This window comes from Brachyistius frenatus, unplaced genomic scaffold (genome assembly GCF_029030835.1).
Source record: "Brachyistius frenatus isolate BFR_SWC_R1_liver_20210118 unplaced genomic scaffold, ASM2903083v1 Contig_226, whole genome shotgun sequence".
Classification (NCBI taxonomy): Eukaryota; Metazoa; Chordata; class Actinopteri; family Embiotocidae; genus Brachyistius; species Brachyistius frenatus.
The window spans coordinates 71589-97550 of NW_027210825.1; the positions used below are offsets into that span (position 1 = coordinate 71589).

Sequence of the window (25962 nt, forward strand, 5' to 3'; positions counted from 1 at the left end):
AGGGCCGCCCCCCCCCCCCCATCATCCTCACGGGATGTAATGATTCTCGGTGTGCGTGCGTGCAAAACTAGAGGCGCGAAAGTCGAAGCACCGAGAGGATCGACGTGAGGAGATTGCGCCCGCGTTGTGTATTCTTCGATGCGCGAGACGACGAGGGCAAACAGAAAGGGGTTTTTTATTTGATTTATGTTGACGTGTCATCTCCAGTTTCAGTGAAATGATGAAACTGGGGTTTTGCCGGAAATGTATTAGCGCACCGATACAAACGTTTAATTGCGCAAAGGATATGGAAAACAACACCCACACGACCGCATGTTCGCTAAAACAGTCGTCGGTCGCTGCAATCGTTCCTCCTCTCCCCGAAGGCCCGACGTGATCCGCTCACAATGTGGTTTTCTGTGAATTTAAAGATCCGTAGTTTCTATTTTCGGGCAGAAATGAGTTGAAGTTGAAGTCAGTTTGGAAGGACTTTTGTACTGCAAAGACTACTTTTGGAAAATGGACTCGTCTACTTCGCACTGCTGCAGCGCCGCGTCAACTTCAGCTGAATTTCATGAACGTGTTATCGACAGTGAACGTGGATTTTGTCCATTCCTTACGTTGAAAACGGCTCTGAGAACGTATTTCTTCGGTTTCAGTGAACGTAAAGACAAAAGACATACCGATAAAAAACAAACAAAACAAATCTGGCGGTGCAGATCATTTGGGTTTTATCTGCCTAAAAACACGGCAACTATCTGCCGACGGGAATTTGTTCCTCTGAACCTCGTGATGGAGATGAACTCAATTATATTTATGGTTCCACTCAGAAGTGGCAACGGTGTCCCGGTTAACACCCGGGGTCTTTATTGGAACTCCGTTTTTACCAAAGAATACGGAAAACGAGTGATCTGGATTTTCTCGGGACAAAATTCCATTCACCTCCGCTGATAACCGGCCAAGACCTGGACAAATAAAACCAAAACTGTCGGCAGGAGATAAGAAACAAAAACAAATGAAACGGTTTTTTTTTGGTTGTTTTTTTTTTTGTAACGTGGGTGAATTCATCCTTTAAAAATCCCATGAACTCTTTTAAATGACGTGGGTTCACTACGTTACGCAGTCCCGAGAGGGTATTTTAACAGCTTTAAGAGGACCGTCCTCGATTCGGCTGTAAGAAATATACAAATGATTTATTTCCGCTAAACCTCAATAAGATCAGATGACCGATACTGCAGATGAAATAAGACATGAACACTGAGCGGTAAAAGATTTCTCTCATCAGAGCAAACCATTATGGACTCGTCTTTGTGCGCGCGTGCGTGTGTGTGTGTGTGTGTGTGTGTGTGTGTGTGTGCGTGTGTGTGTGTGTGTGTGTGTGTGTGTGTGTGTGTGTGTGTGTGTGTGTGTGTGTGTGTGTGTGTGTGTGTGTTTTGAGGGAGTGGAGGCAGAGATCGAGGGGGTTTGGTCTGCTGTGTGGGATCATTACACTCAGGGAGGAGAGAGAGGGAGGAGAGAGGGAGGGACAGAGGAGAAAGAGCCTGAGGAGAGGCAGCGGAGGAGACAGACGACAGGAGGCGTTGGCCGACACACCATCAAAAAAAAAAAAGACCAAAAAAAAAAAAGATCCTCAAGAAGAAAAACAAAATGCCGAATTTTTCAGGCTCCTGGAAAATGAAAAGCAGCGAGAATTTCGACGAGTTGCTCAAAGCTCTCGGTGAGAACATTTTTTTTTTTTACTCTTTATTATACAAAAGGTGTGGATGTGTGCGAGTGAGAGGGATGTTCAAAATGATCCAGAGGCAAACGTTCCTGAATACAGACAATAGACCGCCGGAGGGGTTTATTTTTGAAAATGCATTGCAGAGTTAAATGGTGTTAAATGAACCGTTTTTGGACGTTAAAATGAGAGAAGCTGCGAAAGAGAGCGAGTGCGTCCCGTTTGAGTTGCTCACCGGATCTTACATCGACTGTAAGCTTTCTCAGACGGCGGCAACAGACTAACAAATGATTAAATAGGTAAGAAAATACGCGATCTTCCACCGATTCTCACATTTTGGCTCCACAACGGCAGGTTTGTGCTGCAGTTTTGAACCGTTGTTGTGGTTTTGTGGTCAAAACCGAAAGAAACCAGACAACAGCCTCGTCTTACCGCGCTCGCACTGGCGATGCGCTTTCAGCCGGGACAGCGGGGGAACCCGACTGGAGTGCTCTCCCGTCTTAGTCGATTGCGCCTCAAGAGTGGGCGAATAGTTTTTCCACTCGGTCGGAGGACCGAATCTTATCCGGATCTACAGGAGAGCTAAACGAAGCAAACGGCGTCGACATTCCTCCCTCTCGTCACCTCGTCACTGCGACCTCCGTATTCGCAGCATCTGCTGATAACAATCCTAGTTTGCAGCTGCCGGAGGATCTTTTGTTTTTCTTTTCTTTTCTTTTTCTTCAAAAGTATGAAAACCGGCTAGCTTTTCACTGTAATATCTTCTCCCGACAGCCGAAATGTGACGTGTCCTCACCGTGGCGGGACTCTGCCCGAGACGGACGAGCTGCCTTTATAAAGTCTCCTAGAAAATAAGCCGAGTTTCATTTCTGAAACATGAACTCTCGACTCCTTTTTTTTTGTTTGTTTTGTTTTCTTGCAACTCTTTTGGCAGACAGAAAAAAAAAAAAAAAACAGTGAGATGTCACAACTCAAATGTCAGACAATGAAATACGGAGAAAGTCCGTCTTATGCTTAGCGCTGACAAGTGGGAGATGACAATTGTCCACGGACTCGTCAGCTGAACTTCGTACGTACGCCGCGGGCTCACAGGCGGCTTGTGTACGTGTTCTCAGGTGTGAACGCCATGTTGAGGAAGGTGGCGGTCGCGGCTGCTTCCAAGCCCCACGTGGAGATCAGGCAGAACGACGAGCACTTCTACATCAAGACCTCCACCACGGTCCGCACCACGGAGATCAACTTCCTCATCGGGGAGGAGTTCAACGAGGAGACGGTGGACGGCAGAAAGTGCAAGGTAATTAAAATAACCGGCCGAGACCGGCCGTGCATCACCGCGCGAGCGCGTCAAAACCACAAATGACTTGATTTACGGTCCCAAACGAGACTCAACTCTCTGAAAACGAATCCCGAGCTTAAACCGAGAAACGCAACGGGCACCGAAGACGTCTACGAAGTGCGACCCTCTAAAAGCGGCAAGGCGGTCCAGATCCCTTAAAGAATGACAGGACGCACAGATAAACAACACACTTTCTTTTAGAGCTGACAAGGCGGGCGAAACGTAGGAAACCTCATTCAAATTGCTGCTTTTCTACAGAGTTTGGCAACTTGGGAAACAGAAAACAAGATGTCCTGCAAACAGACTCTGGTGAGCGGCAACGGGCCGAAGACCTTCTGGAGCCGAGAACTCAAAGGAGACGAACTCATCTTGGTGAGAAGTTTTTTGTGTTTTTTTTTTTTTCTTTTTAAAAGTTTACTGTAACTAGAAATACGGCGACAGACAAGAAAGAGAGCGCAGCATGCGGCTCGTCTCAATCGGGTGCATGAAGGCCGGACCGTAAGCGTCTCCTCGGCTAAAAGGTTCCTCGTGTTTTGTCTTTTGTAAATGTCCAAAAACGCTCTCGTCCCATCAGCCTGCAGAACGATTACCAACACCGATGACTCTGAAATGTCTCAGCAGATTAATGAACAGATGTTTGGATGCTTTGTGAAGTGGGAGGAGGTGTCAGATTTGGAGGTCACAGTCTGTATTCTCAGGGGATATTTCTAGTTTCTACTTGTCTTTCTGCCAGTAAGGAAAAAAAAAAAAAAAAAAAAGGGGGGGGGGGGGAGGTGTTTGGTTAAAGGGACAGTCCGCGCTTTGTGCCAAATACGCAGTTGTTCCAGCAGGGTGGAGCAGCCTTTCTTTAAAGGAAGAGTTCAACATACCGGGAAGTGGAATTCAGAGAGCTCGCAGAGTTAAGAGGAGACGGTCGATGCTTCTCGCCCACATGTTCAATCGATAAGAAACTACAGGCAGCAGCTGGTTAACGTAGCTCGGCATAACTATTGGGACTAACAAACAAAAAAAAAAAAAAAAACCAAATTGTTTTCCGTTTGCTGACATCTTAAAAGACCAAAAGATGAATACGTTTAATTGAGAAAACAATTTGTGGATTAATCGGCGATGAAAATACATTTGGTTTGGGTTAATCAAGCAACACACATGACATCAGCGGTCTCGATCCTCCAACTCTCGGCAAAAGAAAGCAATTCAAGCCGATTCTCCGGTGAAGACGGCCGCGCCGGCAGAATCGCACCGGAACGAGTTAGGACTGATGGTCGAGGGAGGCCGTAACTGGGTGGCGGCACCAGATGTTCAGATATTTGGTCAATACGTTTTCTAAAACACTACGTAGTTCCTGGGAAATGTTCTAAACTCCCACGGCCACATTGGAGACGCCGTATATCGCTCAGGATTTCCGCCCGCTGCCAGCTGAGGGTGTGGATAAACACGCCCGTGTCTGCGACACATTATCGCGATGCGCTCTTGTTTATTTTCATTGTTTTTATCACATGATAAAAAAAAAAAAAAAAGAAGGAGAAAAGCCATCCATAGAAAAAACCATACCAAAAGAGAAGTTTGCATAAAAGGTCTGAAATCCAGAGTGGAAGTCGGCAAAGGCAATTTTTTTTGTTAGTTTTTGTTTTCCCCTCGGTCCCTTCGTGTTGATCCGATTTCCCTCCTCGCTGCGCGATCCACATTTGTGAAAAGAACAAAAATGACTCGAGAGGCCAAAAGGGGAGTGAATTACGTCTCACAGTCTCTGCAGGAACACCTACCGAGGGCCTCCGAGGAATAAATGAACATTTCCCCGCCGTATGTTCGTTGTTACAATCTGCGAAGCATTTTCACGTTTCTTGGCATCCATCAGAAACACTTCTGCCTCCAGTTCCCGGCTGCTTAAGGCTCACTGAAACGGAGCAGTTTCCCCCCCCCCCCACCCGTAAACATCCGGCCCCCGGGGTCGGACGGCCAGATGGACAACAAAGCAGAGTCCATTCGGGCTTTGATGGGAGACCTTCGTCTCTGCCGGCCGCGTCTCGCCTCTGCAGACGGCCAACCAGGCAAATATTTTGGGAGAGGGGCCGTAATTTGGATCGAATGCAGGTTTTTGAAACGCGAAACGAAGCTCTGAAAGCACCGAAAATCTGCTTTTATTCAAGATGAGGGCGCGCGTCCGTGTTTGGGAGTGACAGGCTGTAATCTGATAGGCACCCGGGGGTGAATCATCGGACAAGAATGTGACTTTTCAAAGAGACGATGGAGAGTTTTAGAGCGACACCAGCGAGGAGGGGGCGGGACGGACAGATTACCTGCTGCGCTGCGATTCAAACAGAACTCCCACGCACTCCACATACAAGACCGCCGCCGAGGGGACCGGTTAGACTTTAGGAACCGAAGTCGGTCCAGAGACGCCTGGATCAGGGGCCATAACGGACCGGAGCCTGAGCTCGGGAGCCGCACGCATCACTCAATCAAAAAAAAAAAAAGAAAACACGAGAGAGAAATCGACATAACGATCGTAACGAAAGATTCTGTTCATCTGACTGTATTTTGGCTCAGAACAACAAAGATATTCGTCATATTGAGGCCATAGAGAATAATTAAGAAAGATTTAAAGCATGCAGTATTGTAGTTAAAAAAAAAAAAAAAAAAAAAAAAGGCTGACGGCCCTCTGTAATGTTCAAGTAACGTCTCCACGCAGATCTCGTGGTTTGCGTACCAATAATTTAGCTAAAGATCTGCGTATTTCTGGGAGCGATCAGGAACAATAAGGCGCAAATTGCACTAAACTAAAAGATAACTGCTACAAAAAGCCTTGAATAGTTTATAAAGTTAAAATAGTCTATAGAGTTCAAAATAAAATAATACCCGGGGTATCAATCACTCAAAGCCAGTCACTCTTGAGTACTAATATTAGTAATCAATGAGTTTCAAGCAAAAACATCAAACGTAGTTTTATTTTTGACTTTCCTTCCGTGTAAGTAAGATACTTTAACATATATTTTTTTAAAAAAAAACGCCAAACGTCTGACGGCTTCAGCTCCTAAAATGTGAATATTTGCCTTTTTTTTTTTTCTTGTGTAAATCTTAAAGACAATTGAATCTCTTCCGGTTACTACCATCTCTTCTTTTTCAAATCTTTCTATTCAATTCTTCACTTGCTGAAATATATAGGAAAACCTGGGAGCATATCAACCCTCCTGTGTTTAATATTCCGTGCCGAACTAAAAGCGAACACATCCCGTCTTCTGCTAACACGAGTTCCCCCTCTGCTCACCGAGGAGCGCGATCGATCTTTCGGTATAAACAGGAAAAATGTACATAAAGTCAAATAAAGGCAGCGGCAAGCGGATGAGGAAATCGGGCTCTCAGGGAGAGACGGATGGATGCGGAGCTTAATGAAGGCAACATGTGGTGGCTGGCTTACTGCGCGCGAAGATGGGTGGACCGTAATGACCATTTGGGGAGTCTAGAGTAAAAAGCGGAGGAGGATAAATGCCTGAGAATGAAAAGAAAAACCACTCTTCCTTGTCCACGTGGGGGGGGGGGGGAAACCTCATATACTTCCTTTACATTTCAAGGCAATGAATATTGATTTTAAGAGATGAATACGGTCCCGCATCGGTTTGTCTTCACGGCGGGGCTGGAAGCCCGGTGAGATTGTGCTGCTTGTGCGATGGCGTCGGGGATCCAGATCTGTGCGTGTCCTCTCCTTGTGGGCTCTAATTGGTCTCATTGATCATGCTGTTGAGAAATGCCAATGGACCCCGGTGTTGTTTCCCCCGTTAATGTCTCCCCCGGCAACCCGCCACGTGCCAGATGGGGAGCCGTCCCGGCTCCCCCCGTCCCGCCACGCCGCGTCGCCTGACATAATGATGATGTGTGGCGCTGCAGTCGGCCGTAACGCTTTCACCCCTGGGACGCCCATAAATCTTTGGAGCTCGGTCGCACGCAAACCTAACCGGAGGCATCGAATGTCCCCCGCCCCTTCCTCCGCCCCTTCCTCCTCCCTCCCTCCCGTTTTGATATCAGTTTATGTCACATCTGTTTCTTTGGCAGGCAGCAGTGTCACAAGATTAAGATATCGGCATTTAAGGGAGAATAATAAGAGCGGATAAGAGGTAAAAAAAAAAAAGAAAAAAAAGGCAATACTTCAAATGCAAATTTGAGCATCTAAAAGAACAAATATGGAATTTTGTAAAACTATTTTGAAAAAGGTGACGGTAACGATGTTTTAGTTACTTTGTATCTGACCTGTGTGTCACATCGTTTTATCAGTTGATATTGGCCTACGACAGATTTATTAGTAGGATCAGCGTATATGTTGGCTGATATGAAATATGTTTTCACTTCGACGGACGTCGGGACGGTGTGAACCTCTTCATCTGCGCCCTCGAGATGAAAAAGTAATAAGAAAACATTATTTCTGAGCATACCACATTTCACCCATAGTTTGAATCCAGCCCGGGACCTGTGTTGCCCATCATTCCCCCTCTCCCTTTCCCTTGTTTCCTGTCCAGCTGTGCACTGTCCTATCCAAAGGGAGCAGAAACATTACATAAAAGGGGAGAAAACACACACGAAGCACAACACCTAAACATTACTGCTGACGAAGTCATAGTTGTTGTTGTTTTTTTTTCCCCCCCCTCCCGATCTCGTTTCAGACCTTCGGAGCCGACGACGTGGTCTGCACGCGGATCTACGTGCGGGCATAGCGGAAGTCCACGTCCGGCCGAATTCAAACTTCCCGCTGCAAATAATCTGTCGGCGTGCGAGAAACACCATCTCCAGTAATCTGTTTGAATATTCATCTGCGTGTAAATCACAATTTCAGCTGGATATTTTTTTTTTTTTCCTTTTTGTATATAATTTTTCTAGCTTCACAAAGTAAACGATCAAAGTTTGATTTCTCTTTGTTACACAGGAGCAGCGGCGGTCACCTACACACTAAATAATTGCAGGTATCACCTAATGAAAAACCTGCCTGTCAAAACGTCAATAAATTTTTCCAAATCATTTTCGCTGTGAATGCTGAAGACCCTTTTTTTTTTTTTTTTTTTTAAATAAAAAATATTCCATGACATTGAAAAAAAAACAAAAAACAGTGAGACACGAAAGAGGAAGTGGTTACTGAGTTTCTGTCTACTCAAAGGATAGTTTAATGTCAAACACCGAACTAACACTCATGTACAACATCAGAAAAGTCAAGAGAAGAGACACATCACACGAGGTACAAACGATCTCTTTATGTACAATCAGCTCCCCTGTGTTGAACATGGAATATGTGTGTGTGTGTGTGTGTGTGTGTGTGTGTGTGTGTGTGTGTGTGTGTGTGTGTGTGTGTGTGTGTGTGTGTGTGTGTGTCTATTCCATGTTAAACACAGTAAGTATAAAAATAAAAACCCAAGTAATAAACTGTCTCCAAGATTGTCTGCAGCTGGTTGTGTTACTGACCACTGCCTCCGACGGAGCTGAGGAAGGTGGTGAAGGACGAGTTTGTTTTAGGAGTGTTTGGTAAATCTCGCCCATGTAATGACCCAAAGGTGGAAATTATTAATAATTAATGTTTTAAAGTTGCTTGTTTAGAAAATCCTGTTTCTCAGCTGAATATTTTTTTTTTTTTTTTTTTTTTTATATGTGAAATACACTTTCCAGCATTTCGAGTGACGGATGTCTTTATTCCATCTAACCTTTACCTACAATATCTACAGGGCCAAAAAATGCAGAGGAAAAGGCAATTAAAAAAAAAAAAATCCTTAGTTTACATCCATCTTTTAGGGGCATACGACATTCATCTTTGTATTTCTGGCTGAAATACAAACGGATAGCTTTAATAAACTGCGACTGAAGGAATTATTGCTTCTTTTTTTTTTTTCTTTTCTTTTTTTTCTTAATCTTTTAACCGTACACAAGTCACGCGGCTGACATTCACGTACAGACCTGTCGTACATCAGTGTTTTGTCGTCAAAACGCTGGCCATAAAAATATGAACGCGACTCGTGTACAAGCGAGATGCCACTGAAGTTTAAATGCAAGAAGAAGTCGACAACGCTGTTAAGACTTCAGTACTTTGAGAAGCAGACGGTATACTGGACTTTCAAAAAAAAAAAAAAAAAAGGGGTGAAAATGCTGCTGGGCTACATTCAATCATCTTAAAACCATGAGCGATACCGATGCCTGAAGACCCGACGGCAGAAATGCGCAGAAAGGGATCCGATCAGGTAAAAACTTTTTCTACAAAACAAAGACTTTTAGAGACGACACGCTCAACAGACCACGAACAAAAAAAAAAAAAAAAAAAAAAAAGAAGGTCTCGGTTTTTACATCCTTTGGTAAAAAACTGTTAAAATTTTGCATTTTCTTAATAAAAATCCTCTGCAACCTCTAAAGATCGATACTACGTGTTAACGTACGCTACACATCAAATGACACCTGATAAAAAAAAAAAAAAAAAAAAAAAGAAATCTAGATATAAACAACTTATTTACACAAAGTGTTTGGGCAATCATAAATTATTGTACTCGACACATACCGCTGGCTTCGTACTGATGCCGAGCATCGACCCAGCAGCAGACCGAGGCTTTGTTGAATACATACTGTTTAGTGCACTGTTGCACCTTCACCACCAAAAAGGGAAAAACATTCACAGGTTTACAAGTTTACAGCTGGAAGCCAGATCGAGCTCCGAGTTTGAGTACACATTTTACAACAGAGGTAACGGGTACTTGTTCTTGCTACCTAACGAGAAAATCTGAGGTTGTTTTGTTTTCGTTTTCTGTGAAATGATGAGGCGCACCTAAAAAAAACAAACAACAAAAACACTTTCCACTTTGTTAAAGTTGCAGAGTTTTAGTTTTGAAAATCTTCACTGGGTTTTGTTGTTTAAACTGCTGATTGCATCGAAGAGAAGATGCATTAAAAGGAGTGTTTCCTATGTAAATTCATCTCGTGTAAAGATCTGCATTAAATATTATAAACGGTCAACTCAAGAGACAGCTGGATTTTTTTTTTCCATTATAGTGAAAACAACGTCTGCAAACCTTTCACGGTTGTCGCAGAATTTGCAGGGTAAGCTTAAGAGATAAATTCCAGAATCGTGTGCAAAAAGTGGAAAATTGACATCCCATTTAAATCACGGATTGACAACCCAAAAACATTTTGGCAACTGAATCCAGTAACGGCAGGTCGGAAAATTCACCCCCGGCAGTTTGCTGCGCGAAGACGTTTAACTGCCGCAGCTTGTCGTGTACTACAGTGTTCTGTACTTCACCCGGTACTTGTTCACGTTGAGATAATGGAGGACCTCAGGGCTGCAAGTGGTGGTGCAGGACAACAGGCCTTCTTGCGCATCTCCCATCAGCCACTTGTGGCAGATGGCGGCCATTTCGCCGGTCACGTGTTCCTTGGCCCAGGAGTCCACCCGGGCCTGGAAGCGTCTGTGCAGGCGCGTGTTCACCCGCTGGTGAGACTGAAAGAGACGTCAACCAGAACAACACAGCTCAGCGGAGGGAAGTCACAGAAACGTGCCCAGAAGAGAGTCGTTCGGTTTACTCCCGACTATCCTGCATCTTTGTTTCTAACGACAGGCAGGTTTCCCTCAGCACTTACTCTTCGAATAATCTAGCTGAAGCCACGTTCCTGAAGGTCTTTTGAATTTGATCGCACTTCTTCAGGTGAAATTTTGCGGGTGATTTCAAACACGCGCGACAACAAAAATGGAGAGAATCATTCAAATATTCTGACACAACAACCGTACAGGAGCAGTATTTATAACGACCACAAATCCTGTGAAATCTTCCAATTTGATGTCATTCAGCAGGTTTGAATCTGACTTTTATCAGTTAAACGACTGATATGACCGTCATAGATAAAAAATGAAAATCATTTTACCGTGGGCATCTGTGCCTTAATGAGACAGAATTATCTGTCCCGACACATTTTAAGGCCTGCTTTTGGTGAAAGGCAAAAATACGTCATTACTGGAAACGACAGTGTTTAATATTATTTACATACTGCTAACTGTTGTAATTCCCGTTCTTGTTCCGAGTTTATAGTTTGACAGCAGCACCATCAAAAATAGAAATATTAAAAAAGCTACATGCAATACTGCGTTCACGTGTTCAGTTGTTATGACCGATTCTTTGTCGTTAATATAAACTGCAAGACCCAGACACATTTCAGCGGATCGTATTTTGGTCAGGCGGCATTTCGATTCACAAAAAAAAAAATGAAGCATCGTCCCCGTCCCAGTAAATGAATTAGCAGAAGACACAATCTACGGCAAAACCATGAGGATATTTTTCTGTCCTCACCTGATGCGCCCGCGTGAGCGCCGTGTGCCTGTACATATAGTCCTCTGACTTGCAAACGTAGACCATCTTGTAGGAGTTCAGCTTGAACATGCACTCCATCTTCAGCTCGCCGCCGCCGCCGCCGTCCTGCGACTTGTCCGAGGAGCCCTTGGTCATCCTCTCCTGCTGCAGCTGCTCCCATCCTCTCTGGCACTTCCTGATCCGTCTCAAATTCCTGAGGGGCCAAAAGAGATTGAAAACCATCAACAATACTGATTTATTCCCCAGAAAAATCTCCTGATTACAGCACACATCAAAAGAGTGCATCACGTTTAAACAGGAAAACTTCCAATTTCAAATTTTTTTTTTATTGCACAATTTAGTTTTTTTGATATTATGCACTGTATTATTTTTAAAGCCTACAGGGGATGCGGTCAGTCACAATACACACGACAATGAGCAAATCTGACAACAGTATAATCAAATTTGAGAGGACTGTCCCTTTACAGAATTATTTTTAAACCCATGCATTGCAACTCACCGAGTTTCGGGGTTAATTTGTTAGGGAGTCAAATCATTCGTGGGAAATGTGGATCTATAAGAGCAGCAGAGGCAGCAGTCATAAAATGTCTGTACAGTGCACTTCCGTTGCACAGACACATTGTTCAAATCTAAATGTGCTTGGCAAACAAATTGGAGATTGATCCCGATTTTGTGCAGATAATAATAAAAAAATAAAAAAAAATAAAAAAATGCAATTATCAACCCCACCTGAATGAAAGTTTTAAATGTGTACTTACCACCGAGGGTACAGGTGAGCGAGGACTGAAACCATGAAGCATTTTTTTTTTTTTTTTGCATTCAGGGCTCCACTTAAAAGACATGACAGTGAGGCCAATTTCAAGTAACAACTGTTAGAAACAAACACTAGAAAATTGCTGCCTGACCAGATACCAATCCAAAATATGAGAATACTTTGATGTGCACATACTTTCACCAACGATGTACAGAGTGTTATGATCATGAGATGAAGACCCAACACAGCTGGAAAAGAAACTGCTGGAATTTCACTGCCATTGAAAGATTTTTTTTTTTTTTTTTTTTTTTGTGTGAAGAAGGGCCAATTCTTTCTGACCTTTTCGTGCTGCTGATCTCTCATAGATTTGATGAAAAGAAGAAAATAAAAAGACAAAAGATGTGGGTGAGCCCGCTGATAAATCATAGTGACGTACCAGATTTATGCAATGGGTTAGATAAAAGGAAACTAAGAGCGAGTCTTTGTGTTTTTAAAAAGTCTTTTGAAATGTTTATGGTAATGGACAGCCATCTCAAAGGAACAAAAAAAAAAAAAAAAAAAAAAAAAAACTATAAGGGCACCAAAAACAGAACGACAGACAGCTTTCATGTGCAACACACACAGCCACGCCTTCTTGCAGAGCTCTGAGGTGTCAGGAAAGAAATACACCAACATATGAACATACAATTTAGACAATCATTTTATTTACAAACCCTACTCCTCTGTACAAGTGTGGCAGATCATGTGCTTGACTAGAGTTTTTAAAAAAAAAACCTATGGGCACTAATCTCTGTCAAACCAGTGGAAAAATGTCACCAACAGCAAAGGGTTGCAACGGCAGAGCACCGTTTCCACTGAAAATCATTACAAACATAACACTTAAACAAATGGACATTAGAACATTTACAGTTGCAAACAGTAATTAAGTCAGATACAGGACTTTTGATCTGAATACAATCACAAACAGAGGGCATGATAAGGTAGAAAAAGGAAAGCATGACTTCCCTGTCCTCTCTTAACAAAGTCTTTCGGGTCCTACACAAGAGCTTCAGTCTCTCAAACTCAGGTCAAAGACATCGTAGAAAAATAATATAAAAATGACAAAAAGGTGGGACCAATTTGTTTTTTTCTTTTTCTTTGTGCATTCAATGACTTTTGTTCTCACGTTACACAATGAAAATCATTTTTTAAATTCAATACAATGTAAATAATCAAACCAATGATTCCTTTTAGCTGTTTGCTGAGGAGAAAATTCAAAACCCACCATCGAGCCAAAACCATCTTAAAAAAACCTCACTGACAATAAATAAATTCACCATTAAAAAGGAACTGAGTTGATGAATAAATAATTTCAATTCTTTTTTTTTTTTAAAACGATGACCATGTAAAGTGCAATCTTCCATGTGAGGTCGAAAACGGAAAAAGCCATGTCCACAGCCAACGAGACTCTTAACAAACAGGAGGGCATTCAGGCACAGCAAGCACTTTACCGTGACTCTCAAGTTAACTCTGTTTAAACCTCCTCCGACGTTTAAAGTTTCTTACTCTAAATGCAGGGCTCTCATGCCCGCATTGTTTGTGATAAGGGGAAACCTTTCCAAGTTCAGGCTTGTGCTGAAGTGCCACTGCTTCTATCTCTAAAACATGAGTTGTATTTGGCAGTTTGGCTTGTCAACGGTGGAGTGGCTGCTCGGCTGACTAGAGCCTCGGGACAGAAGCTTAAAGTGTGCAGACAAGAGGGGGACATGGCTGGAGCCTCACCTGGGGAGGAACACCGGCTTCTGGGCCAAATGCTCACGCAGCTCTGGGGACGCGGAATCTGAGTTCAGGTACCTGCCCACGTAGTCTGACCACCTCTGTGGAGGACAGCAGAAAGAAAGAAACGTTGCACTACATATTTAGAGCCATGCAGACATACCTTTGAAACCTCTCATTGGAGCAGACTGGAGGTTATGGTCTCTCAGATGTGTCCCTTATAGGGCTATTAGGGTTGTAAATCATCAGTTTACTCACAAAATAGTACAGTGCAGAGATAAATATAGAATTAGTCAACGTCTGCTTATTGCAGATGGTACATGTCAACAAAGAAGTTACATGAAACTGGAGTAGAGGAATGAACAACAAACCTGTGATAAAAAAAAAATTAAAAAATTAAAAAAATGGAAAAACAGTGATGACAGTATCCCAAGTATTACTCAAATATTGTGACCATGCTTATAAATCCAGTATTGGTTTTACTCAAATACGGTTTCAATATGTTGTCCTGAAAACAAGGCTTGTTTTCTGTCAGGAGATATTTTATGTATCTCTGTTGGTAATTTTTTTAATAACTGATCATTGATATTAATCATTGGATCTATAGATTGTCACAATGTTGGAAAATGTCCATCACTATCTCCAAAAGTCCACACGAACAGTAAACAAAATAAATTAACTGTTTACAACCATACAAAACACGCAAAGCAGCACATTCTCATATTTCAGAAACTGGAACTAGTGAATATTGCAGCTGAGTGTTGCTTAATAAGGTACTTCTAACTTATATCCATTATTAAAATAGTTGGTAACTGATAACCGATTCATTACTTCAGCACTCAGTCAATTCTGAGTGGACAAAACATTAGAAAGAAGTTGAAACGTCATGCGAAACAATTCAACACCACTGGTAACCTCCCAAAATAGCCCAGTCATGTTAATTGCGGGTCTATCCTAATAACACAGCCTAATAACATATCCTTGTATGAGCTGTACTTGAATGAGTCTTACTTCTGCATCCGCTGGCTCATCAGAGTTGTCATCTTCCGTGTCCAGCAGCTCCATTGCCAGACTGACTGATCCTCGGCTCTTTACAAACATCAACTGGGGGAAGACACAAGCGAGCAAACGAAAGTGCATGTTGAAGTGTTCAAAGTAGTTTACACTGCTGTACAATATTGATGCTATTTTTTTGGCGGGCTTTTTGGTACCTTGAAGCAGTTCTCATCTGACATAAGCTGCTCCGCCTTGCGCTGGTAGGTGCCCTCTGCCGTGGCCCTGGAGGTCTGCGTGGCCAGCGTGCCCCCCGTGGCTTTATTGGCACTTTCGCTCAGGTACATGTCCGTCACACGCGCACATACGTCATCGGTGACGAGGTGCTGGAGCTGTAACGGCAGCAGGTTTAGTATGCAACACGTGTCCACGCTGCACAGTCACAGATTCAATCATTTATCACATAGTATCTGTTGCTCATCATCCTCTTTGATTACTGTTATGTTTTCAGTGTGGTTTGTTTGTTTGTTTGTTTGTCAGCGGAAATACAGGAAAAACTACAGATTTGATTTGCATGAAACGTGACGGAAGGAAGACGAACGGGCCAAAGAAGAACACATTCAATTTTGAATCCAATTCGGATCATGAGGTGGATCCACAAACTATTTGTAACTTTCATTATCATTGCAAGATAGAGCCTTGGGTCCGGTAAGGGCCATACATTTTGAAATCCAGTAGATGGCAGTGAAGTGCAATTTGCGACTCAACGTGCAATTCCAGAAATATGAGGACTCTGTATGACAAGCCACATTCATAAGCACCTGTAATCCTCTGGTATACACAGGTACTTGCTCAAACTTAATACAGCAAGCATTTGTTATGGCGCACCAGAGGTTGATGAGAAAGAAATCCAAGGGCAGGCTCTCATGTCCACACGGACAGGGCCGGTATAAATGTTATGGGTATCTTTGACGGGGATTTGTCTTGGTATGACAGATGGCCAGTAAACCAGAAACAGTGGTTTCATAGGGGAGACCTGGAGCTGATACAGTTGTAACATCACCACAACCGTGAATATATTCTGACAGATAACGTGGTTGCTTTTGCATATTTGCATATCATGGAACAGTGGACTATAGACCTTTCGAGGAGGACTGCACTCTCCGGTTTTCTTTGCAAACGGAAATGCATTTTCACAGCTAAAGGTCTGAGTGTGAACTAAACTACATACACAACACAACCTAAGTGCCCTAGTCTTTTTATTCAACGCCAGTCAGATCGAATGATATAATCTTAAAAGTGCTGACCTGCCGGACGATGCTCTGGATGAGTTTGTCCATAGTGAAGGCAACGTAGGCATGGATAGTAAACATTTCCCTCAGGGAGTCCTCGTACTGAGTCGGCTCCATGTTTCCATCCAAAAGATTACGCACCATTTCCAGAAACACTGAGTAGTAGTCCTCCACATCAACATCCACTGCAGACAGAAAACAGTAAAGGTGTTAAGTTACATGGGGAGAAACTGCTGAATATGATACTCTATGAAAATCAATGTTAGTGGAGATTTTACAGAACTTATAGTAAAACTTCAAAAGGAACAGAACTTCAACATCTCACTTACTTGGCTCTTTCATCTTCAACTGGATTGCTGGATTTTCATTCTTCTCTCTTTTGAGCCCCAACACATCTCGTTCCCAATCCCGCTCGTGGGCGTCCTCCTCAATCTGCTTCTCAGCTTGCCCGTAAATTCGCAGCAGACGAGAACAGAGGATTTGGTGAAGACGAAGGAAGATGTACCAGTAGTTGTTCACGAAGAACAGGTTGTAGGCCTCGTCAGTGCCTCGCAGCTTCTGAGCTGCCGTGTTGCTGAACAGGAGCTTGGACTTTGACGGACTGCTGCCCGGCAGACCATTGTGCTTCTTGGGGTCATCTTGATCCATCTCCATGTCCTCCTCCTCGTCCTCCTCTTCTTCCTCCTCCTCCTCCACATCAGAGAGCTCGCCTCGCCGTGCGAACAGCAGGTCAGGGATGAAGTGGTGGATTATCTGCTTGATCTTGCACTTGTCTTCTTTCTGGATGCCCACCTGTCTTTTGACGTGGTGGATGATGAGGGCGGCGGCGTCCTCCAGGATTTGTCTGTCATCGTAGGTCAGGGTCATGTGTGGGCCGCTCACTGGCGGTGCAGCGGTTTCCTCTGATGCTCGCTCCTGCCGCTACGGGACACAGATACGAGGCGATTTAAAAAAAAAAAAAAAAAATTTTAGGCATTTCTCTTGTTAGACAACTGCATTTTGTATGCAAGCCTAAAAATCTACACAGCATGAGCTGAGGATACAAGTCCTACTCACAGCTCCAAAAAAATAATCTAAAATGTTTGCATACTATTGGATAATAAGTAATAGACTTATTTTATAGACATGTAGAGTTTATCACACGAATAGAATTTTTTTTAACTCTCATAATCAAATTAAAAACAAGTTTACAATAATTAAATGTATTCTTTATTCTAGAGATTGAGACGTTTCTCTACATATTGGTGTTGTATCAGAAAAATAAACTTGTCAATCTAAAGAATGTCATCATTTTTCATTTGTATGATTAATGTTATCATAATTATCACTTATCATCTCTGAAATGTCTTATTAACAAATCTTTAATCACAATGAAACAATTAGTTTTCCTTCATTTAAATCACTAAAACTATCGGGAAAAAAAAAAAAAAGTTTAAAAAAAAGTGTCCTTACGTCATCGTATAACATCTCGATTTCATTCAGCAGGGTCTTTGAACGCAACACTTTTGTGTCATTCTGCTTGAAGTTGATGCCTTGATGGTCGAGTGACTTCAGGTAATACTTTTCGTTCTGCTCCCGCCAGATTTTGTTGAAGCCTCTCTGAGCTTCTCTCCACTCCTCCTCCTTCATTTTTAATCTGAAACGGCGACAAACACAGTCACGTACAACATTCAGTGGGCCACGTCGAAATCAATCTTTAATTGTATAGCATTTATAAAATATGTTGAGGCCTCCCAGAAACACAACTAAAACTAAAAAAAAAAATAATCGGACTATTACCTCTTCAGCACGATGGGGACAGACACAGCAGGGTTCTTCTTGAGTCCGTCAATGATGTCGTTGGCTTTGTCCCCGTATATCCTCTGGATGGCTTTGCGGTGGATGACCTCTGAGGAGCCGCCCATCGTGTTGTCCAGCTTGAAGCGAAGCTGTTCCTCAGCTGACATGCGGGAGATCCTCCGCTGCACCGTCTCCAGAGCTCGTATCGTGGCAAGGTTGGTCTCCAACACAACATCCAGCTGAATGAGACACAATCACAATGAAATTATTGAATGTTTAGCAAGAAAAATGGTGCACGAATTTGTATAACCATATAAGAAATGTATGTAGACTGAGTGTTCCTCACCTCAAAGCGCTCGTCCTCACATCTGTAGATGTGCTCCTCATATTGAGTCTTCTTGGAGCTCACAAATGTGGAGTCTTCAGACCATGATGGAAATGACACCCATGTGTCATTTAAAACCTGCAACAGAGCATTCAGTACAATTTAAATATATAGCAAATCATTAACACACTCGTGTGTAATCCTGTCTACCTGCCAGCACTGCAAAAAAAGGGAAGGAAATAACTGAATCAAAAAGCTTTTGATATTCAAGCCCGACTGAGAGCAACGTATCGAACGTGAATGTCATGGTTCGTTCGAAACATGAGGTGCACTTCATGTAAATGCAGAAATGGCTTCTAGTGTCTGGTGAAATGAAATAAAAAGCAGCATTTGAACACATTATTACTACTGAGGCTGTTAACCAACCAAACACATTGTTACTACTCCTCCAACCTGCTGGCCCTCTGAGAGGATAAATGGGTTACTGTGACATAGAAACCTTTAATAAGCAGACTTCCTTCAGTAACTCACCTCTCTGCACAGCGGCGTCCTTCCTGTGCACTTGGGCTGCTGGTAGCTCTTCGGCAGTGCTCTGTAGCTGGACCCCAGCCTCTTGCAGGAAGCGTAGTCGATCTCCATGGCGATGCCCTCTGTCGCACGCTCCTTAGGTAAACTCTCTGCATGGCTCGACTCCCCGTGACTCGACTCTCGGTAGCCCAAGAAGTTTTTGAACCAGGTGAAAAGCTCTGGGAATTTTCTGTAAAACATGGCACAATGTAAATGAAACACATCATTTAATAGTGGCGTTAGGTCCGATTTTGACAGATATATCACATCAGAGTTTGTACTGAATACCTGTTTGAAACTGAAGTGTTTGAGCATTAAGTTTAAATTCTCGTGCTACAATCGACACACGTTCAGCTACAGATGTTACTTAAAGTATTGGAAAGTATAGATATGCGTATTACTTAAACTCACCCGAGAAATGGGATAACTAACTGGACCAGCTCAGTACGAGAAATGACTTCTTGGTTGAAGATGTGCAGACAGCGCAGGAAGTTGTCATACGCCTCAGAGCTCCGAAGGGCCTTCTTCACCTGCTCAAGTGTTTTCAGTGAGTACAAAAAAAATTTAAGTTAATGAACTTTTCCTCGAGATGATTTCATCATATCATTAGCACTTTGGTAATCGTCGTCTTCATACTGATATTTGCAGGTACTGACCTTCTCAAAGAACAAAGTTTCGGTGCTGGTGCTGAGTTTGTTGCCTTCAGTCATGCCGTGATCCTTCCCCAATAGCTTGGGTTTCTTCTGGAAGTATGAAGACACAAAGAAAATCTTATTGTTGCAGGCTCTAAAAAATATCTTATCTTAAAAAAATGTATGTTGCCACAGTAGCAAATATTACAATTGTAAAGTGTGGGCAGATTTCAGTGAGCCCAGTTGACAGTTTCTCTGGTAAACAAAGCTAAAACTAATGCCATCAAATAAAAATGCTCCGACATAAACCCAACATTCAGGAAGAATCAAATTTTAGTTTGTTGTTGAAACTGTTGGGAGTATGGAGCACATGCTGCTGAACTGTACTTGTAAAGTGATTTTAGTAATTAGCCTTCTCTCATTGAAGAACAAACACACAGCTGAATATATATATATAGTAAGTCAGCATGTAGAGAGGCGTGTACCTTGATAGGCGGTGTGGCGCCCACTCCAGTGGGTCTCCTGATCGGCAGGCCGTTCTGGCTCAGCCTCTGTTTGTTGTTCAGTAAGGGCCTCTTCACTGTGCCGCCATGATCATTACGGACAGACTCTGCTCTGTCTGGTGCAACCTTACACAGCAGCTGAAAAGGGGCAGCACATGTCATAATGTCACGAAATGGAGTTTACGAAATTAACAGGAAGCCAAGAAAATTTGCGTGAATGCCATCAGCTTTCCTTTAGACTCAATATAGGAAATACCGCCTGGTCTGGCAAAATAAGAGGCAGTGAGGCTACTTAATTGATAGGAAACAGGAGAATATATAAGTGTTTGTAAAGTTGTTATAAATGTCTTGTTATCTACTAAATTAACAAAAAAAAATGGCTAAATTTGCGAACATTGTTGTTACCAGCAAAGCCAAAAATAACAAAAACACTGATGTTCAGTAATTATTCACTATGACATTCAAAATAATGACAAATCATAGGAAGACTGTTTTAGATTTCCATTGAGATGCTAAAGGAATCTGACCCACTTCAATGACTGGGGTTAAGAAGAGGCACAGAAGATGCTCTTTTGTACAAGGCTCATAAACCCTTTGTGGCATTACTGTGTAGTTGAAGATTTTCAGACTTCTTTTTTTTTCCACGGCCGAGAACAAGGACGATGGCAACCACATTAGTTAAGTAACGCTGTACGAGTGTATTCACAGAGACTCACCACTGAGCTGTTTGCATCAGGCAAGAACTGTCCGAACTCTGAGAGCAGGTCCTCCTGGTTCTTGAAGAGCCTTGCCACTTGAGTGTAGACCTCCTGCTCAGTCAGTGCTGGGGTGTAGTTACCTCCTGCCTCTTTAGCATTTCGTTGCTCCTTCTGGAAATTTTTTATAATTTATAAAAAGGCAGCGGTGAGTGTTTGTTGTCTGACAAGTCAAACACGGTTTTATGCTTTGTAGAAACAGCGCTGTGTATTCTAAAATTCCTGAATAATATATATATATATTATATAATATATGTATATTATATAATATATTTTTTTTTTTTTACCGGTGTGTACTTTCTTTACCTGGTATGTGTGCAGGATTTCCAGAAAGGCCTTGTAGATGTCCGGCTGACCCTGGAAGCGGTTCTTGATCTTGTTAACATAATTTATGGCATGGTTGAACTCCACAGGTTGGTTGTTCTGAGGAGGAGGAGGACCACTGGACGGCGTGCTGCTGACAGGAGTGTGGGACTGAACCGAAGGGGAGCGCGGCGAGGCGTACGATGGGATGGATGGATTGGGCTGGCTGGTGGGTGTGTGGGCCGGAGACTGAACTGGCTGTTGAGAACAACAGTGCACAAACAAATTATGACATTTATCCGTTTTGGAAAGATCATTTAATGTTTCTAAACAAGTACGTTTAATTCAGTCGCAGAATTTGAAAATATATTGTACCTTGCTGGTTTTATTAGGAGCAGGTAGGGTGGGGGTTGGTGGGGCGGTGGTAGTGTGTGGAGCAGCCTGTGGCAGACTCTGGTGCTGGTGATGGCTCGCAGGTTGGCTGGATGGTCCACTTGCAGGGATGTTCTGAACGGAAATACCGTGAGGAGTGATGTAGTGGATCTGACCGGGCGTCGTCACATTGACGAGATCGTTGGTTTGAACCTCAATCTTATATCCGGGTGGCAGGAAAGTGTTAAAACCCATAATGAGGTCTGGGTGGCCCTTGAAGAGCTGCGACACACGGTTGATGACTCCAGGAGTGTCTATGCTGTAGTAACACAATGAATGATAATACTTTAGTGTCTGATTCATCGTCAGCTGGGTGCACATGTCATTTAGCGTGTAACATATTGAAACTTTATACATGGAAAAACTATTCCTGGATTTTCTTAGAGAACTGTCAATAAAATTAGAAATTACCTCTGTGACTTGAATTCTTTCATAATATCGAGAAAGTCATTATAAACTTGTGGCTGGTTTCCAAACTGCAGTTTCACTTGATCCAGATAGGACAAGGCATCTTCGACCTATAAAGTAAACAGTGAAAAATTATTGTCAGGCGTCCCCATCCAAGATGCAAAATAAAATAAAAATCAAAGAAATGAAATGCCTATCATCTTAATGTTAACAGCCTTGTTTTGTGTGGGGAAAAAAAAATCATTTTCTTTGTTTCACTGGTAATTTAATCATTACATGTCAACACACTTGGCCCTGTTGGCTTTGTTTTAGGTTAGTTTGGAGGAAAAAGTTTTTAAATCGGTCCCTCTACAGATACCTTCAGTCGCTGAAACTGCTGCTGTCCTGGTGTTGAAGCCATGGGAGCAGGTGGATGGACATGACCTTGGACCACTGCAGGGCCCTGTGGCTGAACTGCTAGATTATGTGTGTGGGGACCAACATGTGGTGCGGTACTGTTGTGTCCATGTCCGTGTCCATGTCCACTTGTGCTCTGAGGCATTGTGGGCACCTTTCAGGAAGAAATATAGTGGGTTTTTTTCTAGCGCATTTTCATTCTGAATTCTAGGATATTCATATTCAGACAAATAGTACATTTTACTAGATTGTTGCGTTTGGTAAGTTTAATTTAAAACCAAACTTAATCTAACAGCAACTCCTGCAGTCAATGACACCATCTTACCTGGTATCCCTGGGGGAGAGAATACTGGATGCCGGTTGATGGCTGCATGATGTCTGCAGCGGCCTCTATCACAGTGGGGGCCGGGGCGAGGGCCCGGTGCTGGAAGCTTTCTGCAATACCTTGAACTGGTGGACGACGTGATTGCTGTTGCTGAGGCGCAAATATTGGTTCCTGGTCCTCCGCACGCCTCTTCATTGTATACACATACTCAAAGGGGCTACAGTGGACAAACAAAGATTGACAATTAACAGGCTGTTGGCAGTAAGTTAAGTTTGTGAACTTTAACATAGTTTCAAGCATTTTTTTTTTTTTTTTAAAGGTGTGCAGTCTATTTTTTTTTTTTAAAAGAGAAGAACATTTTTTAAATGAAAGTACTTCACCTAAGTGAGAGATCTCAACTTTCAAAAACAGCTCCTACGGTGTCCAGTATCACCGTGATATCTACACGAGCATTTTCAGCTGACAAGTTATTTCCCTGTGCTTTGAGACATGCCAGGAGTCCTTGCTGGTTTGTCTTTGTTCTCTCTCTGACAATAAACTGATGCAGGATGTATCAGCATCTGCACATTTAGTAAGTTTCTCTTAAAAAGGCGGGATGGTGACAGTACCTTGGGTGACTGTTTTGAGTTTGGGAAGGCCACACTCAGCTGTGATTTCTAACATTGATCATTGAGGACGTACCAACTACATCGCAAATGATGTAATGATGATGACATAGTTTAAAAAATACTTTAAAAGTTTTAACTGCAACAGGTACCGTTTGTGTTTATAGTGGTCAATACAATTAAAACACTACACACAAAACAACAACTGTACAATGCAATATAACCGCACTGTAATGAATGCTATATTTCTGAAATGTATCACATGAGGCTTTTATTCAGACTGTTTTAGAGAGATGCTAATCCAACTCGATATTCATGCTGGCTTTAACCACATCGTTTTTACATAACTAAGCTCTTAACGTAACACCGAGCTGCTGTATCTCAAAATGTTTTCTCAGTGGAGCGAAAGGGAGACAACTTAAAATCAAACATGTTGATGGTTGGTGGTTTTCTGAGAGAACTAACACTGGCGTGATAATCTTCCCACAGTGACAGGTCTAGTCCGTGCACACACTTTTTAGAGAACAGCCTAGGTCTACTTGATAAATTACGTTCATCTCCAACACGGGCAATTTATTTAATGTTTCTTTTTGGATGAAAGAAAGAAATGCATAAAGTAATTTACGATATCATAACAAAAGGCGATGCGCAACGTATTTAACAAAACGCTTTTCCACGACTGTCCCTAAATAGACACGCTGTTCAGTGGAGTGGCCGTAGCAGCTGGTTAGGGACCGTCTTTCAAATGTACATTAAGGCGCAATGGGAGTTTTTCCAGGTATTTATGTAACTCTGTAAAACACACGCACATACCATTTTGCCTGCCTACTAATATATATATACATATATATATATATATTTTTTTTAATTCTTTGTAGCTTCCATTTCTGTTTTCAACGGCAGGACGAAAAATACAGATGTTTAAAGCCCCGCGACTTTATCGGCACAATCCCAACACGCGCGTAAACGCGAAAAGTAATTTCTCGACGCTCCCTCAGCCGACGTCATCGCACTCGCTCGGCGGAGAGCCGACATTGTGCCTCTCTTCGCCCTGCACCACCAATTTCGGAAAACACGGCGGGCTCGACGGCTCTGAAGCTCGGGAGCTCTGAAGCTCGAAGCGTACGGCTAGAGATTCGTGTCTGTCGCATATATCCAGCTTCAACAACATGTTTTTTTTTTTTTCTTCTTCTTTGCCGAAACGCGAAGCAAATACAAGACAGTAAAAAAAAAAAGAAAGGCAGCGACATTTTGTCGAGTAGCGCAAAAAAAACAACAACAACAAAAAAGGCTAATATTTTAGCTTAACATTTTTTTTTTTTTACTGGCATGTAAAGGCGCTGCCTCTCTCTCCTCCCCTCCCCCTCCTCCTCCTCCTCCTTCCTCCTCCTCCTCCTCCTCCTCTCTCACAAAACACCGAAGCTTAACGCTGTCCCGTTTATCGGCGAGTCCTTAGCTTTTAAAGTTACGTGGCAAGCAAGTTAACATCTGACATGCAGAGTCGAGAGGTTAAGTTGGCAAGAAAAAGGAGAAAGTCCTCAGTAAAAACGGGAGGGAGGAGGAGGAGGAGGAGTAGGGAGGAGGGAGGAGGAGGAGGGAGATGAGCTTGAACGTGTTTTGGGGCTAACTGACTGACCCTCTTCTTCTTCTTCTCGCTGGTTAGAAAACGTGGAAAAGAAAAACCAAAAACAACAAACACATGTGACACCACCGGTACAAACCCGGTGAAGTGAAATTAAATCGCACGGCCGAGGAGTTCATTTTTTATTTTATATATATATTTTTTGTGTGTGTGTGTGCCCCATGCTAAGGTGGTTAGCTCAGGAAGAAGGCTAGTTAGCATGCTAACACTTTTTTTTTTTTTTTAACGTCGCATAAACGTTACGAGTTCAGAGAGAAGTTCTTCCTCCTTCCTTCCCCCGCAGACAAACACACAGGAGGTACCGTTAACCTCATATTTAAAACAAATAAATTAAAAAAAAATAAACCCGACCGAGATGGTTTAAAAAAAAAAAAAAAAAAAACAACAACCAAAGAACGAAAGTAATAAAATAAATAAAAATACTCGTCGGGTCCAGCCTTCTCCGCCGTTAGCCTGGAAGCTAATTCATGGTCGCCGCTACGAGCTGCACTCAAAACTTATCGACACCGCGAGCTGAGCCCAAAACTCTCCGCGTTCATTTATCAAGAAGGCGAAAACAAAACGTTTTAAGTGTTTTAATAATAATACTAATAATTAAAAAAAGAAACCGGTGTTTAAAATATATATATATATATTTTTGTTGTTGTCGCTCTGTTCGGCAAGGTTATGTAGCCGCTAACTGGCTGCTAACGTTAGCACAACAACCCTTAAAAAAAAAAAAAAAAAAAACTAGCCGAGCTAGCCGAAGCTAACTTCCAACTTACCTCGAGCGACTTGCCACCAGCGACAACTTGGGTTAACGGATCCCGAACCGGTACACCCCACAACAACAAAATAATCACCCGGTTGAGGAGGGAGGGAGGACCGTAAAAAAAAAAAAAGAAGAAGGTGAAGTTTCGAGAATTGAAAAGGTGGAAGGTTTTTTTTTTTTCTCCTCTTCTTGTTTTAGCTGGACGGCTACGTCGCTAACAACAGTGTATGTATGAAGCGGTGTTCCTTGAACATAGAGGGGGGCGTGGTCTACCCGGGGAGGAGGCGGGGCGAGGCTCCGCCCACTCCGGGCTGTGATTGGTCGGCGCTCCAGAATGAAAACAAATACAGTACAGGCAGGGAGCCAGTAACTCCGGGTAGTTTATGGTC

At 42.7% G+C, this 25962-nt stretch overlaps 2 protein-coding genes across 2 annotated transcripts; one reads left to right on the forward strand and one right to left on the reverse strand.

The window, feature by feature from the left end:
* The first annotated feature begins 1512 nt into the window (after positions 1–1512).
* On the forward strand, positions 1513–8079 carry LOC138633566 (cellular retinoic acid-binding protein 1). Its single transcript, XM_069719887.1, has 4 exons — positions 1513–1696; positions 2815–2993; positions 3294–3407; positions 7688–8079. The coding sequence occupies exons 1-4, from the start codon at positions 1627–1629 to the stop codon at positions 7736–7738; spliced, it is 414 nt and encodes a 137-aa protein (XP_069575988.1). The 5' UTR covers positions 1513–1626; the 3' UTR covers positions 7739–8079.
* Positions 7668–25821, reverse strand: LOC138633564 (paired amphipathic helix protein Sin3a-like). Its single transcript, XM_069719883.1, has 21 exons — positions 25587–25821; positions 22576–22792; positions 22213–22404; positions 21858–21964; positions 21390–21705; positions 21018–21272; positions 20673–20825; positions 19939–20094; positions 19478–19564; positions 19233–19351; positions 18786–19011; positions 18276–18392; positions 17930–18168; positions 17603–17786; positions 16480–17071; positions 16166–16335; positions 15077–15250; positions 14877–14969; positions 13872–13966; positions 11336–11549; positions 7668–10491 (listed from the first exon to the last, which is right to left on the reverse strand). Exons 2-21 carry the CDS (start codon positions 22768–22770, stop codon positions 10273–10275), a joined length of 3903 nt encoding a protein of 1300 aa, XP_069575984.1. The 5' UTR covers positions 22771–22792; positions 25587–25821; the 3' UTR covers positions 7668–10272.
* Positions 25822–25962: the final 141 nt, after the last annotated feature.